Here is a 13,196-nt window from a genome sequence, read left to right as displayed (position 1 = left end):
TTAAGAGAACGAAAGCAGTAACAGCAAGCTACGTTCAACCTAGTGGATGCCAGAAATTTTGCATGCCAGGCCTCAAGTCCAAGCCTGTGGAGGTACTGCTCCTTTCAGACTGTGTGTCACGGGAAAGAAAAACAAGACAGATGTAGTGCACCTGAAAGAAGCAATTCACCTTTTTGGTCTCAGTGAAATAAAGGTGAACAGGCCTGACATCCTGCAGATAGACTTCAACATGTAAAGAAAAAGCTAGCCAGAAGAGACAGAGACTTGAAAATGTCCTGCTTGAATTGTACCCATACGTTTTACAAATACAAAATTTGCAAACACTGAGTTTCCACCCTCAGGGAATAAAATTACTTCAATTGATAGCACTCCTTTTTGGACGTAAAGTAATGAGATTCAAGTTATTGCTTTGTCTGGTGCCAAGTAAGAACCTTAACGAGAATCTCTTGTACCTTAAGACAGGATCTCATGCCACAAGGCAGCTGAATGTTCTGGGAATGACTGCCTAGTTCTCACTGTGTCATCTTTGAACAAAGAAAAGACCATGTAAAGACGGCCACATTTTGAAAAATGTGTTTTACTGAAAAGCTGGTATACAGATTTAGTTGAAGAATGTTCTTCAAGAGAGAGTAAAATTTTTCACTCAAGTAATTCTTTTAGTAGCCAAGATCCTCACTTCACAATTTAGAACTTCTGCATACCCGGCTGACAGGATTAAGATACAGTGTAGGAGTTCACCCTGCACAGACGGTGAGCATAATATACAGTCATCACATGGAGATAACAGTTCAGAGATGGAAAAATCCTTCCAAGTTGTTCATGACAGATCTATGGCAATGGTCACCCACGACAATATATTTTCAGTGTTCTGTACAGCCCACTTTTACTCATGTTCCTCCCAGAGACCCTTTAATTCATACATACTATTAAAGCTCACATGACTCTCTTCAGAGAGATACATCATAGTATCACTTTTGGATCTGCACTTTCCCACATGGGCAACATGCTGTTGTGGAGCTGTATGTAAAGCATGCTTTGGAACCAAGGACTCTGCGGTTTAACAGCATTAAAATAACCCACAAACTTTTCAAGTATATACTTTATTTCATTCATATTTCACAGTCTGTTTCTGTAAAGTTTTAGCAAAAAGGTCATGTTCTATAACAGAGTTCTTAGGCTACTGTTCTCAGAGCTGGCAATGGACTTCAAAAGTACAGAGAATGTTTACATTCCAACCAGAGCAAATTTGTAGAATTTCAAAAATACATAGTAAAAGTAATCAAAAATACCAACATTTATTAAAACCTAACAGAAAACCAGCAGTCTGTCTGACCCATCAAGCTACCCTGCCTGCTAGTTGTCAGCAGCAACTGAAGCCCCAGCAGGCCATCTGACTGACTTTTTAGACTGGGACAGCTGTCTGCAGCGAACTTGTTAATGCAAAGTCTTACTGCTTCAAAGGTCAAAAAAAAAAATCTGTAAGTTCATTGCTTACAGGTTTCCAATCAGAGAGGCTAATGTTTCTCCTCAAATCTACTGGACCACTTCCGGATCCTGCCCAGAATCAGGACCTATTCTGGTCCTGATGTAGTCAACTAATTTTCTCAACACAGTTCCAAGCTAACCTATTTTATTAAATTGCAGCCAAGAAAGAAAAGCCTTTATCGTTTAAAGGTTCATCAGGGCTTCTAGGAATAAAGGCAGCTAAGAGAAACTGAACAGAATGGTACTTGATGACGTATCTATCACTAGGGGCCTTCAACATCCTTTTTTTATAGATGTTGCGTCAAGATTTGCAGTTATCTAGGGATATGTTTCCTAAGGGGCCCCAGATTTACATATAATAGTTTCAGAGTGGATTTTTCTAGTTCAGCAAATACTATTTAAGTCTGGAATGATGCCCAGTAGGAGATTTCTAACCAGCTGCTGGACTTTATTTATTCACAGATTTATTGAATATATATTTATACAAATTACACCAGCTGAAAGGTCCATCAGCTATAAGCACACCCACTTCAGCTCATACTCAGTGCCATCAGGGGAAAAAAATACATGTGGTACTGTGTGGACTATGAGAGATTTCTATCAGCAAGTCTCTCCCTAAGTTAGAGGGTATTACCCCTGCAAGGCCAATTTTTCCTTCCTTATCAGAGCAGTAGAAATAGGATGAAGAAGAGGTCACCAGTAGACTCACTTTTTCTTGTCTCAAACAGCTAGGATTGGACTTCTTTTTTTCTGACTTCCTTTCATCTCTAGGTAGCACGAGTCCATCATCATGTTTTCTAGGACAATCACTTCCTAAAAATATATACATTTGGAACTTCAAGTTCTCCCCTCTATTTGATGGGTAGAATAAGAATTTTAGGAAAGGTAGGAAAGATATCCTATCCATTTTCTCACACCTCACCTCTAGGCCTATTAAAGGTATCAGATCAATGGAACTGCCTCCTACTGCCTCCTCTCCTTCCTGTAAGAAGCTCAGAAGAAACAAGCTTATCTTTTGGGATTCTTTCACAAATGGCCTAAGGTACCATCACACCTATCCTGCCAAATGTAATTCGGTGCAGATATCACAACTGATTCCAAAAGAGCTAAATTGGACATATCCTACGTTATTACACTGTACTATGCTGCCTTCCTGCCTTCTGGGTTTGCTGGCTGAGTTTCGATATTGCTGTGCTGCAAGTTATGAGACATCCTAATATGCACAATTATAGCATGTATATTTAAAAAAAATACATGACAGAACACAGTCTATCAACATTTTTCTTTTAATCAATTCCCATATACTGCACTAGTCTTCAGCAGGTGGGCAGGATACCATGAAAGGCATGGCTATTAGTTTGCTACAATGCCTCTAGGGAGAATCCTGCCACAAAATTTCTCTCTAGACCTATGGCTAGTACAAATACGACTGACATTTCTCCTCTCTGTGAGGCATGTATGACATTTCATCAGTCTAAAAAGGGGGAAACCCCTTACAAGAGGGAAGCCCCTTACAATTTCTCTAATGCACATATTTGAGGAAGACTACAAAAGCATTCTCCAGAGTCTTCTGCAATATTGATTCCCAGAGACATCAGAAAATGAAAAGGTCTAGTCACAAATTAGCAAGACATCCACTCTACTTTCAGGTTTCTTTTTTTAAGAACCTGAAACAGATGATAGAAGCGATCAAAGCATCAAAATACCCAGTCACGTAGACTGCACAATTTTTTGAAAATATCGTCACGCAAAAAGGAACATAGCATAAACAATCCAGATTCCTTAACATCATTAGACAAAGCCATTCTTAGTTCTCTACACAGACTGCCTCTGAAAAAAAAACCCTTCAGATTGAAGGGAGTGACATAGTTAAGTGTCTAGATAAACTGAAATGAAATAGATGTCTGTAGAACAGCTTTTGTAACATGACTACTGTGGATCTCTACTAGTAAGGCCTAATATCTTATGCACACAGTGGTGTTAGCTATATCTCAAGGCAAGCAGGCTAGGAATGATATAAGTTTATGTGGAGGAAAAGTGTTTTGTGTTTGTTTTTGGTTTTGTTGTTGTTTTTTTTTTTAAGTTCAAACTCAGGTAGATAAAATTTTTAGGGAGATTAACCAAGCTGACATCTCTCTCCCTCTTTTCTTTTTCCCTCCTTCCCCCCCTTCCCCCCCCCCCTTCTCTAGGTACGTTCATCTGATTTCTCTAAATAAAAAAAGAGGGGGAAGGGGGATGGGAGAAGGACTTGTTTCACCACAGGCCATTATGCTCTGTTTCCTTTCACCTCTTTTTTTTTTATATACTTAGCAATCTGATTTCACAGAAAAAAGTTTAGGCTTGTAAACTAAAGATACACATATAATAATATGCGTTGTTTATACTTAGCAATCTGATTTCACAGAAAAAAGTTTAGGCTTGTAAACTAAAGATACACATATCAAATAATATGCAACTAGTCTTGCCAAATTAATCCTGATGAATTAATATCTTCCTTGTACTGTTTTAAAAAAAAAAAGTCACTGCAGTCTTTAATAACAATGTTTAATCTGTTAGCTACCGAGAAAATCCAAAGCCCCTTGCCTTGTGCACTTGTTAGCCATTAGTAACTATGGCTTTGGAACAAACACTTCCAGTGCAAGCCTTGTGATTTTCACTCACTCAACTGTACCAAACAAAATCAAAAGTATACTCATCAAAACACGTCATTTCACTTGGGTCGTAAGACACTCATCACTTTGACTAAAGACTGCAATGAGTATAGAATGCTGCTTCAGCACAAGCAGAACTCCACTAATTCAAACGCGTTACAACCCCAAAGCAAGGCTCTCCTACAACAAAGGACAGCGACAGCCTAAAGATACCACCCCACCAACGTAAATTCTCTCTCCTCACACCAAGTCCCTTCATCTACTTGCAACTGATGATGGCCCAATGCTGGGGCCTGTTCTGCTGTTCTGTTCTCAGAACTATCTGAAGATGGAAATAGGAAGATGCTTGCTTGCAGAATACTGCAAATGACTGTCTTTTCACTGCAAGAATGGGAACATGCCAGCCAAGCTTCTCAAGTCCAAGGAAGCACACAGAGTTAGCACAGAATTCAAGGTCACACTGAAGTATAAGTACCCATTCTGTCAAGACCCCACCATGCTATTCCAGTCCCACAACTGGCTCTGAAGACAAGTTGTTAACGGCATGCCACTTCACAAGTCTTGGACTCAGAAAATGCTCAATTAAAGCTTGAGACAGGAAACAGGAGGCACAAAAATAACTTGACCAACAGCTATGTACCTTTTTACTACATGTTGGGATAAGTGGAGTCTTCAAGGCTGCCATTAGCTTTATTAGATCCTGTTAGAGATGCTTCTAGCTCTGCCCACGACTGTGGAGCATTGTTCTTTATTGCTTCTATGAAAAGCTGTGTTTGGTGCTTCAGCCGGTCCAGCTCGGCCTGAGTCACCTGGTTCTGATGAATGAGCTCCTTGGTTTTTAAAGTGATCTCCAGCAACCCTGACCTGCGTAGCACAACGAGTGTATTCTGAAAGCGTCTGCACTTGCTTTGTTGTTGCAAGAGCAGCTCAGGGGTAGTGCAAATCTCTTCTGGTATCAATGGGGAGCTCCACACTGCAGACTGCATCGTAGTCTGTGCTGCACTCTCACTCTCATGAGGGGTGCGCTTTGTTGCCTGCAGAGTTCCAAAAGGCAAAAGGGGAGTCAAACCCGGCACTTTCTGAGTGTCACTGGAAACACGATGAAAACCAGGAAGAGCTGACAGTTTTCCACTTGTCAGAGTTGAAGAACTTTGCTGGTTAGAATCCTGAGGGGTCTTAAAACTAACTGGTAGGTGGGCAAAAGGACTAGTAGGCAAGCCTGTGCTCCTCGATACAGGAGAAGTCTCCATTTTGGGTGCTTCTGTGCAGAGTCGTTTGTGGCAATTGGTTTCCTGACGTTCTTCTAGATCAAAGGAGTGATCTCTCTTGCAGGGCTGTGGTGCTATTTTGGGATAAGAATTCAGGATGGGCAGGTAATTAGTGGAGTCATTTCTCTTTTTCCCAACAGGGTGAGGGTTAATGGGAGGTGGGATTGATGGACGAAGAAACACTAGCTGTGGCTGTGCTGGAATCACTTCAAAGGATGGCTGCACAGTCCAAGATTGGAGCTGTGATGAACTCCCCTGAGAAGCACAAATGGGGAAAAACCAAAAGTCTTACAACAACATTGTAGAAGAGGATCAAAAAACCTTAAATGGAACAGGTGGACTGTGCCATTTCTCCATATTTGATATACACTGTCCAATTAATATGTTCTGAACAGTTTTCCATCAAACTCATCCTTCTCTTTTTCCAACAACAGAGCATAGCACTAGAATCAAAGCTGTAATTTATAATCCTTTTACTATGGAACAACAGATACATTTAAAAACAATTCAATCTGCATTTATACATGCTTTCCTAAATGAAGATTACAGTGCATGCTTACATTGTACAATGCTCATGTAAAAGTTTGACCCAGACTTGGGGTCGAACAACAAGTATACAGAAAAGTTGAAAAATAATTAAGCATTGTGGTTATGAAATATTTTAAGAGAGTCAAAGAAAGACTGCACAGACATTTTAGGAACAATTTAGACTCCCTCTTTGTTGAAAGGCAGCAACTCTAATCTTGTCAATTCTATTCTTGTAAGAATTTTGAAAGCTTTTGAAATGGTTATTTAATATAGACGACAGCTGTTCAGTAAGTCTTGCAATCTGAAGTACAATACAGAGTTTCAATAAATTTAAAACCATGAAGTAGAAAAAAAAATGCTGTATATCAACCAATGCTTGCAGACTGTTGTAAGCCCAGAGCAGTTTAACTCCACACCTCTGGTGAAATGGTGCGCACCGATAAACCTTAGAGCATTATATTTCAAGAAAAATGCTCAAGTTTTTACTCCCTCCCACAAGCCATATTCTGCAATATAGGGGAATACATCCATTTTTACAAGATTATTACCTCTTCCTCCTCCCATACATTACCACAGATCTTCATGAGATCCCCTGGCCAAAAAGCATGCCTGCTTTTCTCCAAACATATCAAATGGTCTAGTAACAGATACTATTTCTTTCTGAAGCAAAATCTCACTTAATATATTTAAATCATCACCACTACAATTATACTAATATAATATACTGTCAGCTGCTTTTCCAATTCCTTACAACTTGGAATGCTACTGGCAGGCCTGCTGAAGGCACAGTTTTTAGCTAGCGCAAATACATTTTATTATTTTTGGTACTATACTGAGTCATCTGAAATCCATCTCCTTTCCCCCAGTCTCATAAGGTTTAAACTGGCAAATGCTAACATGCTTTGCTAAAGTCCATTCCCCCAGTAAAGGACCTGAATTTGTCAAAAGCAGGTATTATCCACTGATTAGGACACTGAGACTTGGAGATGAGATTCAATTACCTACTCTGACACAGAATTTCTTTGGTTCAGTGGGCAAGATGCTTATGGAATAGAGGTACAAAACAACTACTTGTAAAAAATAAGCATTACTACCTTATCACAGAAGAAAGGACAAACATTCAAAAGAGAAGTATCTGGAGATGTTAGGAGTGAGGAAATATATGAGTACCACAGCTATACACACACAGAACAGAACATGCAGCGTTAAGGAACAAGGTTTTGGGGTCAGAAGTTGTCATTTACTGCACAATCCTACAGTATCCAGCACAGCAGAGCCCCAAAATCATTGAGGGCAAAAGAGCTGTGGTAACTGTTTATCTTGGTTTTTTCCTACCTCTGTTATCTACTTTCTTCTCCTTTCCACTCACGTTGTGTTCCACTCTTCTTGTTCTACCCAAAATCTCATTTTTATAGAGAAGGACACGTTTATTTTACTACTTCTGCAAAGTGGTTTGGGTTTTTTTGTGGGTTTTTTTGTTGTTTTGGGTTTTTTGTTGTTTGGGGGTTTTTTTAAATGAAACCTAACATCCTGCATGTATCAGTGTCACTTGTCTAAAAAGCCTTCCTACTTCTTAAGGACTTTTGCAAGACTTACAGAAACCTTGCCACAAGCAGCGCTATGTTTCAGAGAATTAATCCCTGCTTGATTTTTTTTTTTTAGTAACACTATTGTTAGCTGTTTACACTCTGAAATTGGGACAGCAGGTAACCACCACTGCGCAGGATCACAGTGATTCTAAGACAGAAGGATGATGCTGATTGAAATTGAAACTGGAACAAATAAACAGCAGTAACTGGATACTACTGCTTTTTTTTTTTTTGGTCCAGTGAGCCCAACTGAACACTGTTGAAAAAACTGTTTTAAAAAGATGACCAGCATGACTGAGGTAACTAGGCATAATGGCAAGAAGCAGAAAGACTCTTCATTATTACTCTGACCTAGACTTGTTGCTTTTATTTATTGCAGTAAACATTTTTAAATTTAACATTATTGTTCTTAACCATACATAATTAGACTTAGATGTTATGACACACTGCTCAAGACAACTGAGTCTGGTAATTTTATCTACCTCCAACTCTTCCTCCCCAAATTCCCTTTTTGCTACACTACCAGTTTTAATATATATTATTTTTTTAAAAAAAATATATATATATATAAAATTTAGCTACTTATTATTAGCTACTTCTTCTAACTGTTTGCAACACAACCTGGAGTTTAACATTAGACTACCACTGCAATCAGTGTTTTTCGGGCTCTGGGCCAAAGGTTATCAACCTTTGGTGAAGCTTGCCTACTCCCTACTATATGAAAATTTCAGCATTTGTTTAGATAGTATTTTGTGTTCCACACATCTAGGAACATGACTATAAAATAAAATTGTTTCTTGTCAAGATAAAGCACAATGCTCAGAGACCAGAACCATCTCCCCCAAAAATGCATAATCTGCTAAATACTAACAGAAACCCATACCTGTGTTAGCATTGATACACAGTATTTGAATTTAATAGGTTTTGCTTGTTGTCCAAACAGATTCAGTAGAAAAAGAATCAGGATCTACATTCTTTTTTCTCCTTCTCACTGTATTCTCAGAAGTATTCTAACAAAAAATGCTGAAGAACTTTTGGTCTGTTCAGAAAACGTGAGTGAGTACAGAGCAAGAGGTCTAATAATACGGCAATACTTTGAACTGGGACCTCTCCTAACTTTTACATTGTAACAGAAGATATGAGTCTCAGATGTGCTGGGGGAACACCACATAACCAGATACTGGAGTACATAAATAGGGAATGTAATTGTTGCAATGTGAGCCATTCCATGCAATTAAGAGAAACAACTGTTAAAGTAAAAATACCACAGCCAACTTTGGATATGGATTTAATTTTTTCATTTATAACATTCTGGATCAGGGTTTCCCATTGCACATAAAGCACTTCTAGGACCTAAGAACTAGGAAGCAAAACCTATCATCTTACTTTACTGTCTTTACTGAATGAAAAAGAAAACATCAGCTTTCAAAAGGAAAAACTCTCTTTTTTTGGTTTGATCTTTGGTGCTATTTACATAACATTCTTAAAGATCTAGTTTTCGGGGATCCCTTTGAGACAAAGAGGTTTAGTAGATGTACTACAGCTTCTCCATCACATTTTTTCCATCTTAAGTGATTATAGCTGCCCCTCAAAAGAACAGGCTGTCACAACAGAACTTTTCAAGTTACCAGTTACTTTCTGGACTGTAACAACTTTGCACAATCTTTTTGAAAGGAAAAATATTTTTAAAAAAGCAATTTAAGAACATGCAATATTTTTCAATATGTTACTTCTTCCCTACCTGCTTAACTAACACATTTTTCATTACGACCATAGGAGAAAGCGCAGGAAAGGAGTTGCTTGTGTTCATTGGGCATTGCCAAGGCCCATCCTCTGCGTTCCAACACAACGCATTCAGCACGTCCTCCGAGTCAGTCTGCTCCATAGCACTCAGGCCCTCTGAACTTCCATCTGCCAGATGTAGAATTCAGCTGTTAGTTGTTTCACATGCAGCATGCTTGCTACCTCCTTTGAGTTCTACTATTCTGCTTCCTTTCAACCAGGCCACAAAGAACAATAAAGTTTAGTTCTGGAATACCAATAAAATTAGACCTGCTGTGACAGCTGTCAAATAGCCTTTAATAAAAGGCTTTATATTCCAGGACAGTTCTCATGCAGATGTTGTCCCCAAAAAAATCTATTACTTTTTGTTCTTTTGTATTTAGTCTCCAAGAGACTGCGCACTATGATGAAGACTGCTCTAAATCCTGGTGCAGGAAAGAACTACAAGCTCCAGCATTGCCATAGCCGTAGTCTGTGCTGCAGGCATTTTGTGTCTTGAAATCTTCTATCTACAAACCCAATAAGGCAGGCATCTCTCAAAAAAGCATTTTTTCTTTCTTTTAAAGGCAATCTTTGCACAGCTTTGCTGAATATTAAAATGGCACACCTTGTCTACATTTTACTGATGTTATAACACTTACTCTCTGGTTTATCAGGCTCTACTGACAATCTGGTCAAATCGTAAGAGACATTATACAGCATAATCCAACAGTTCATTCATCACTGCAAAGAACAAAAAGTAATTTTGCCATCCCTACTTCTGGACTCTGAAGTCTGAGATTCTTCTATTCATTTCTTTATTAGGCACATTTTAAATTCCCATGCCATTCAAATTCACAGGATGAACTTTCTAATTACATAAACCTCCACTCCAAAACAGTTTGACGGTAGGATGATTGCAGATGCAACCTGTCTTGCATACAAAGGCCCTCCCAGGTAACGAGACACAAACTGTAAGGGGCTAGAGTCAGATTCGTCAAACCTCACCAATAAAAGCAAAGTCTGAGCAAGATAACACAAAAAAAAGGTAATGCAGTCATTTTCTAAACCTGAATATCCGGAGTCCTTGTCAGATTCAGCTGCCGCCATGCTGAAGTGACAGTTCAAGCTCTTCATTTCCGTCACTTTGCCCAATAGTTCCTTGCGGGTCTCCATAGATGACTATTTTGTCTCCATGCTTCCATAGCGCTGCAGGCAGTTTTTAACACCTTTTCCATTGAGGAACTACAAAAACAGTTAAGAACAAAAAGGAATTTTCTCTGAATCTAAAGAAAGTTCCACCAGTATAAGACAACAAAGAAGGCCATGTTTGTCCTTATGGAAATCTGGTTATCAAAGGGTTGCTGCATCTGTTAAGCAATCTGTAGAATTCTATTAAACTCCCAGCTTCACATTTGCTGTGTTTATCACACATTTAGGTTAGCAAAGGCTTGCCAATAAAACCACGGTTTATTCCCTGCAAAACTCTCTAAACTATGCATGTTTAATAACGCATTACAGAGTAGAAAAGATAGGCAACAATTCTTTGCATCAACTGACACAATACTTTATAGAATCTTCTGGACTAAAGTTTTCCAGCTGCCTTAGGCTGATTTTTTAAGTTTCAGGAAAGTTTCCATGATCCAATCTTTCAGTCCCCTGCACCAACTACAAGAGAACAATATCATACTAGGCATGGCTGTTAAGTCCTTCAGGGTAGGTTAAAAGATGCCAAAAACCCTAAGGCATAGGAAGGAAGAAATTAATTGAAACAGAAATATAGTAGAGATATTTTACTTTTTAAAAAATTTATTTATTTTTTACTACTGTTGTGAATGCCATCAATGAATCAAAGGTATTTTAGAAGTACTGAAGACATGGATGCAGTTGAAGGGGCAGAAACGCACCCGTCTCGTTCAGCTCCTTCCTTCAGTGGCTGAGCAAGTCAGAGTGCAGAGCACAGGTCAGCCAACCTTACTGAATTACCTGAAGTAGAATTATTTCATACTTAAAATTACTGAGTAAAGTACACGGTAGATTCATCTGGAGAGCACAATGCCTAAGTAATTTCTAACTCTTATGAATTCTGTCACACAAGGTAATAATTCTTTACTGTACACACAAAACTTGGGAAATAGGAACATGATTTCTTGATCTGCTGAAAATGTAATGCCCAATTATACAAAGTTCAGCAAAGTGGGTAACCAAGATAAAATAGCAGATACAAAGTGTATGGTTGTTACCTGTAATTAAATCAATGCCCCTCTGAGTCAAGTGGGATAGTTGCGTATCTCTTTTTTCACTTGCCAGTGAGCTAATTGGGAGACTTTCAGAACAGAAACATCTCAAATTATTCAAAGAATGAAATGTAGATAGAAAACTAATGTATTAGACATGTTTCTCCACCCAAAAAAAGCAAAACAAACTAAAAGCTAAAGGCTATTCATAAACAAGATTTTTTTTCCAGATTTAAAAGTTACTTGGGGCATATTTATCTTACAAAAACTTAGCTAACCCAGGGACTGTATCTTAAAACAAGTCAGCTGTGCCGGGCAAAGCCCATAAAACAAATACAGCTGAACCTGCAAAGCTATGGTTTTGTTAATACAGTCTGTTTCACTCTCAAGAGTAAAGTCAGTCATCAGAGAAAAGAAATAAAGTGATCAGAGAACATGCTGGGGCTAAAGAAATCCATACTGCTAAAAGCGCAACACATACTATACCTGCAATGCACCCCTAGGGGAGACATGGCCTTAGAAATGCCCTCTTCTTCCCACACCCAGAATGAGAACACTGGAAGGCTGAAACTAAAAGCTATGAAAATCAGAAAAATGTATAGTTACATTATGGCCTCCCATACTACATACTTCAGCTGCTTCCTGAGGGTAGGCAGATTCTAGTAAGACAGCGCAAAGTTTCTGCTTCTCTTAAAGAAGGTAGCTGAGAGTTTGGCTAACAGAAAAATGACAGGATGAAGTGCAGAAATTATGTCTAATATTATTTGTAGAAATTATTTTCCTATAAAGCAATCCTTTGAAGTTGTGTCTTATGTTAGAACTGTATATTTAAATTACAAATACAGGAACTCAGAAGTCCACAAGACAGTCAGGCCAGCAGTCCATTCATGGCAGTATCCAGTGCAAGCTACTTCAAATAACATTGCAGCAGACATTCTGAATAATATACCCCGAAAGGCAAGTTTCTTCCGAAGGTCCTGACAACTGGTTGTTAGAATTCTGCTCCAAGATCTCAAGCCCTGGCACCTCCAGTAATGAATTCTGTACGTTAGATAACAGTGCTGAGATGGTAGGGTGACTGTCTATAAAATTACAAGAAAGAATAATCATCAGCAGAAAAGAATTTCCTCAGTAGCTATTTGCATCATTTTTACTTTCCACCTTCAGTCACATCTGCCAACCTGCTAACAGGTATGGAGCAAACATAACTACATAAGAGCAACCTAGATACTAACCCTGGAATGGAAGATGAGGTTTAAGATGAAGTTTAAGTCCCGATCCATGCTTTTGTTACTTAGCCCATTCCAAAACAAATTTATTTTTTAAGAAAGTGATACGTATTGATGCTAATTTCAAAAAAAACAGAACTAGAAACAGAAGGAGGGATAGAAATAAGTAAAAGAAGAACATGGCATCTGCTAGCCTTGCATCAAGGGACACTTTGGGAAGGGCTGGCACATCTTCTCTTTCTTTATGGAAAAAACCGAAGCAATAACAACAACAATAAAACCACAAGCGAAAATAAACAAACCAGAAGGACCACTCTCTCGAGACGCGGGCGTGGGATCCCTCCTGCCCACCCGCGGGCCAGAGACACCCCCGGGCCCGGCAGGCAGGTGCTCCGCCTCGCACCGGCGGGAAGCACCGGTCGCTAACCCCGATGCCCAGGGCCCTCCC

The 13,196-nt window shown here is 39.0% G+C and overlaps 1 protein-coding gene across 2 annotated transcripts; it reads right to left on the bottom strand.

Moving 5' to 3' along the window:
• Positions 1 to 3,870: 3,870 nt before the first annotated feature.
• CIPC (CLOCK interacting pacemaker) lies at positions 3,871 to 12,092 on the bottom strand. Of its 2 annotated transcripts, XM_009280730.2 has the most exons (5): positions 12,006 to 12,092; positions 11,190 to 11,268; positions 10,353 to 10,527; positions 9,263 to 9,432; positions 3,871 to 5,659 (listed from the first exon to the last, which is right to left on the bottom strand). In XM_009280730.2, exons 3-5 carry the CDS (start codon positions 10,456 to 10,458, stop codon positions 4,784 to 4,786), a joined length of 1,152 nt encoding a protein of 383 aa, XP_009279005.1. In that variant the 5' UTR covers positions 10,459 to 10,527; positions 11,190 to 11,268; positions 12,006 to 12,092; the 3' UTR covers positions 3,871 to 4,783. The 2 variants fall into 2 exon arrangements, with proteins under 2 accessions (XP_009279005.1, XP_009279006.1); XM_009280731.2 differs by lacking the exon at positions 11,190 to 11,268.
• Between the last annotated feature and the right edge of the window lie 1,104 nt (positions 12,093 to 13,196).

This window comes from Aptenodytes forsteri, unplaced genomic scaffold (assembly GCF_000699145.1).
Source record: "Aptenodytes forsteri isolate BGI_AS27 unplaced genomic scaffold, ASM69914v1 Scaffold193, whole genome shotgun sequence".
Lineage (NCBI taxonomy): Eukaryota > Metazoa > Chordata > Aves > Sphenisciformes > Spheniscidae > Aptenodytes > Aptenodytes forsteri.
The sequence above is the reverse complement of the archived record's forward strand: the minus strand, read 5'-3'. Positions and strand labels throughout refer to the sequence as shown.

What these genes read in the sequence shown, in the direction of transcription:
- CIPC (XM_009280730.2), bottom strand. Translation starts at nt 10,458, where the DNA reads ATGGAGACCCGCAAGGAACTATTGGGCAAAGTGACGGAAATGAAGAGC. An exon ending in CAAGGACTCCGGATATTCAG is followed by an intron (nt 9,433 to 10,352) that starts GTTTAGAAAATG and finishes TACATCTGGCAG; the next exon opens with ATGGAAGTTCAGAGGGCCTG. An exon ending in AAAATGTGTTAGTTAAGCAG is followed by an intron (nt 5,660 to 9,262) that starts GTAGGGAAGAAG and finishes TGTGCTTCTCAG; the next exon opens with GGGAGTTCATCACAGCTCCA.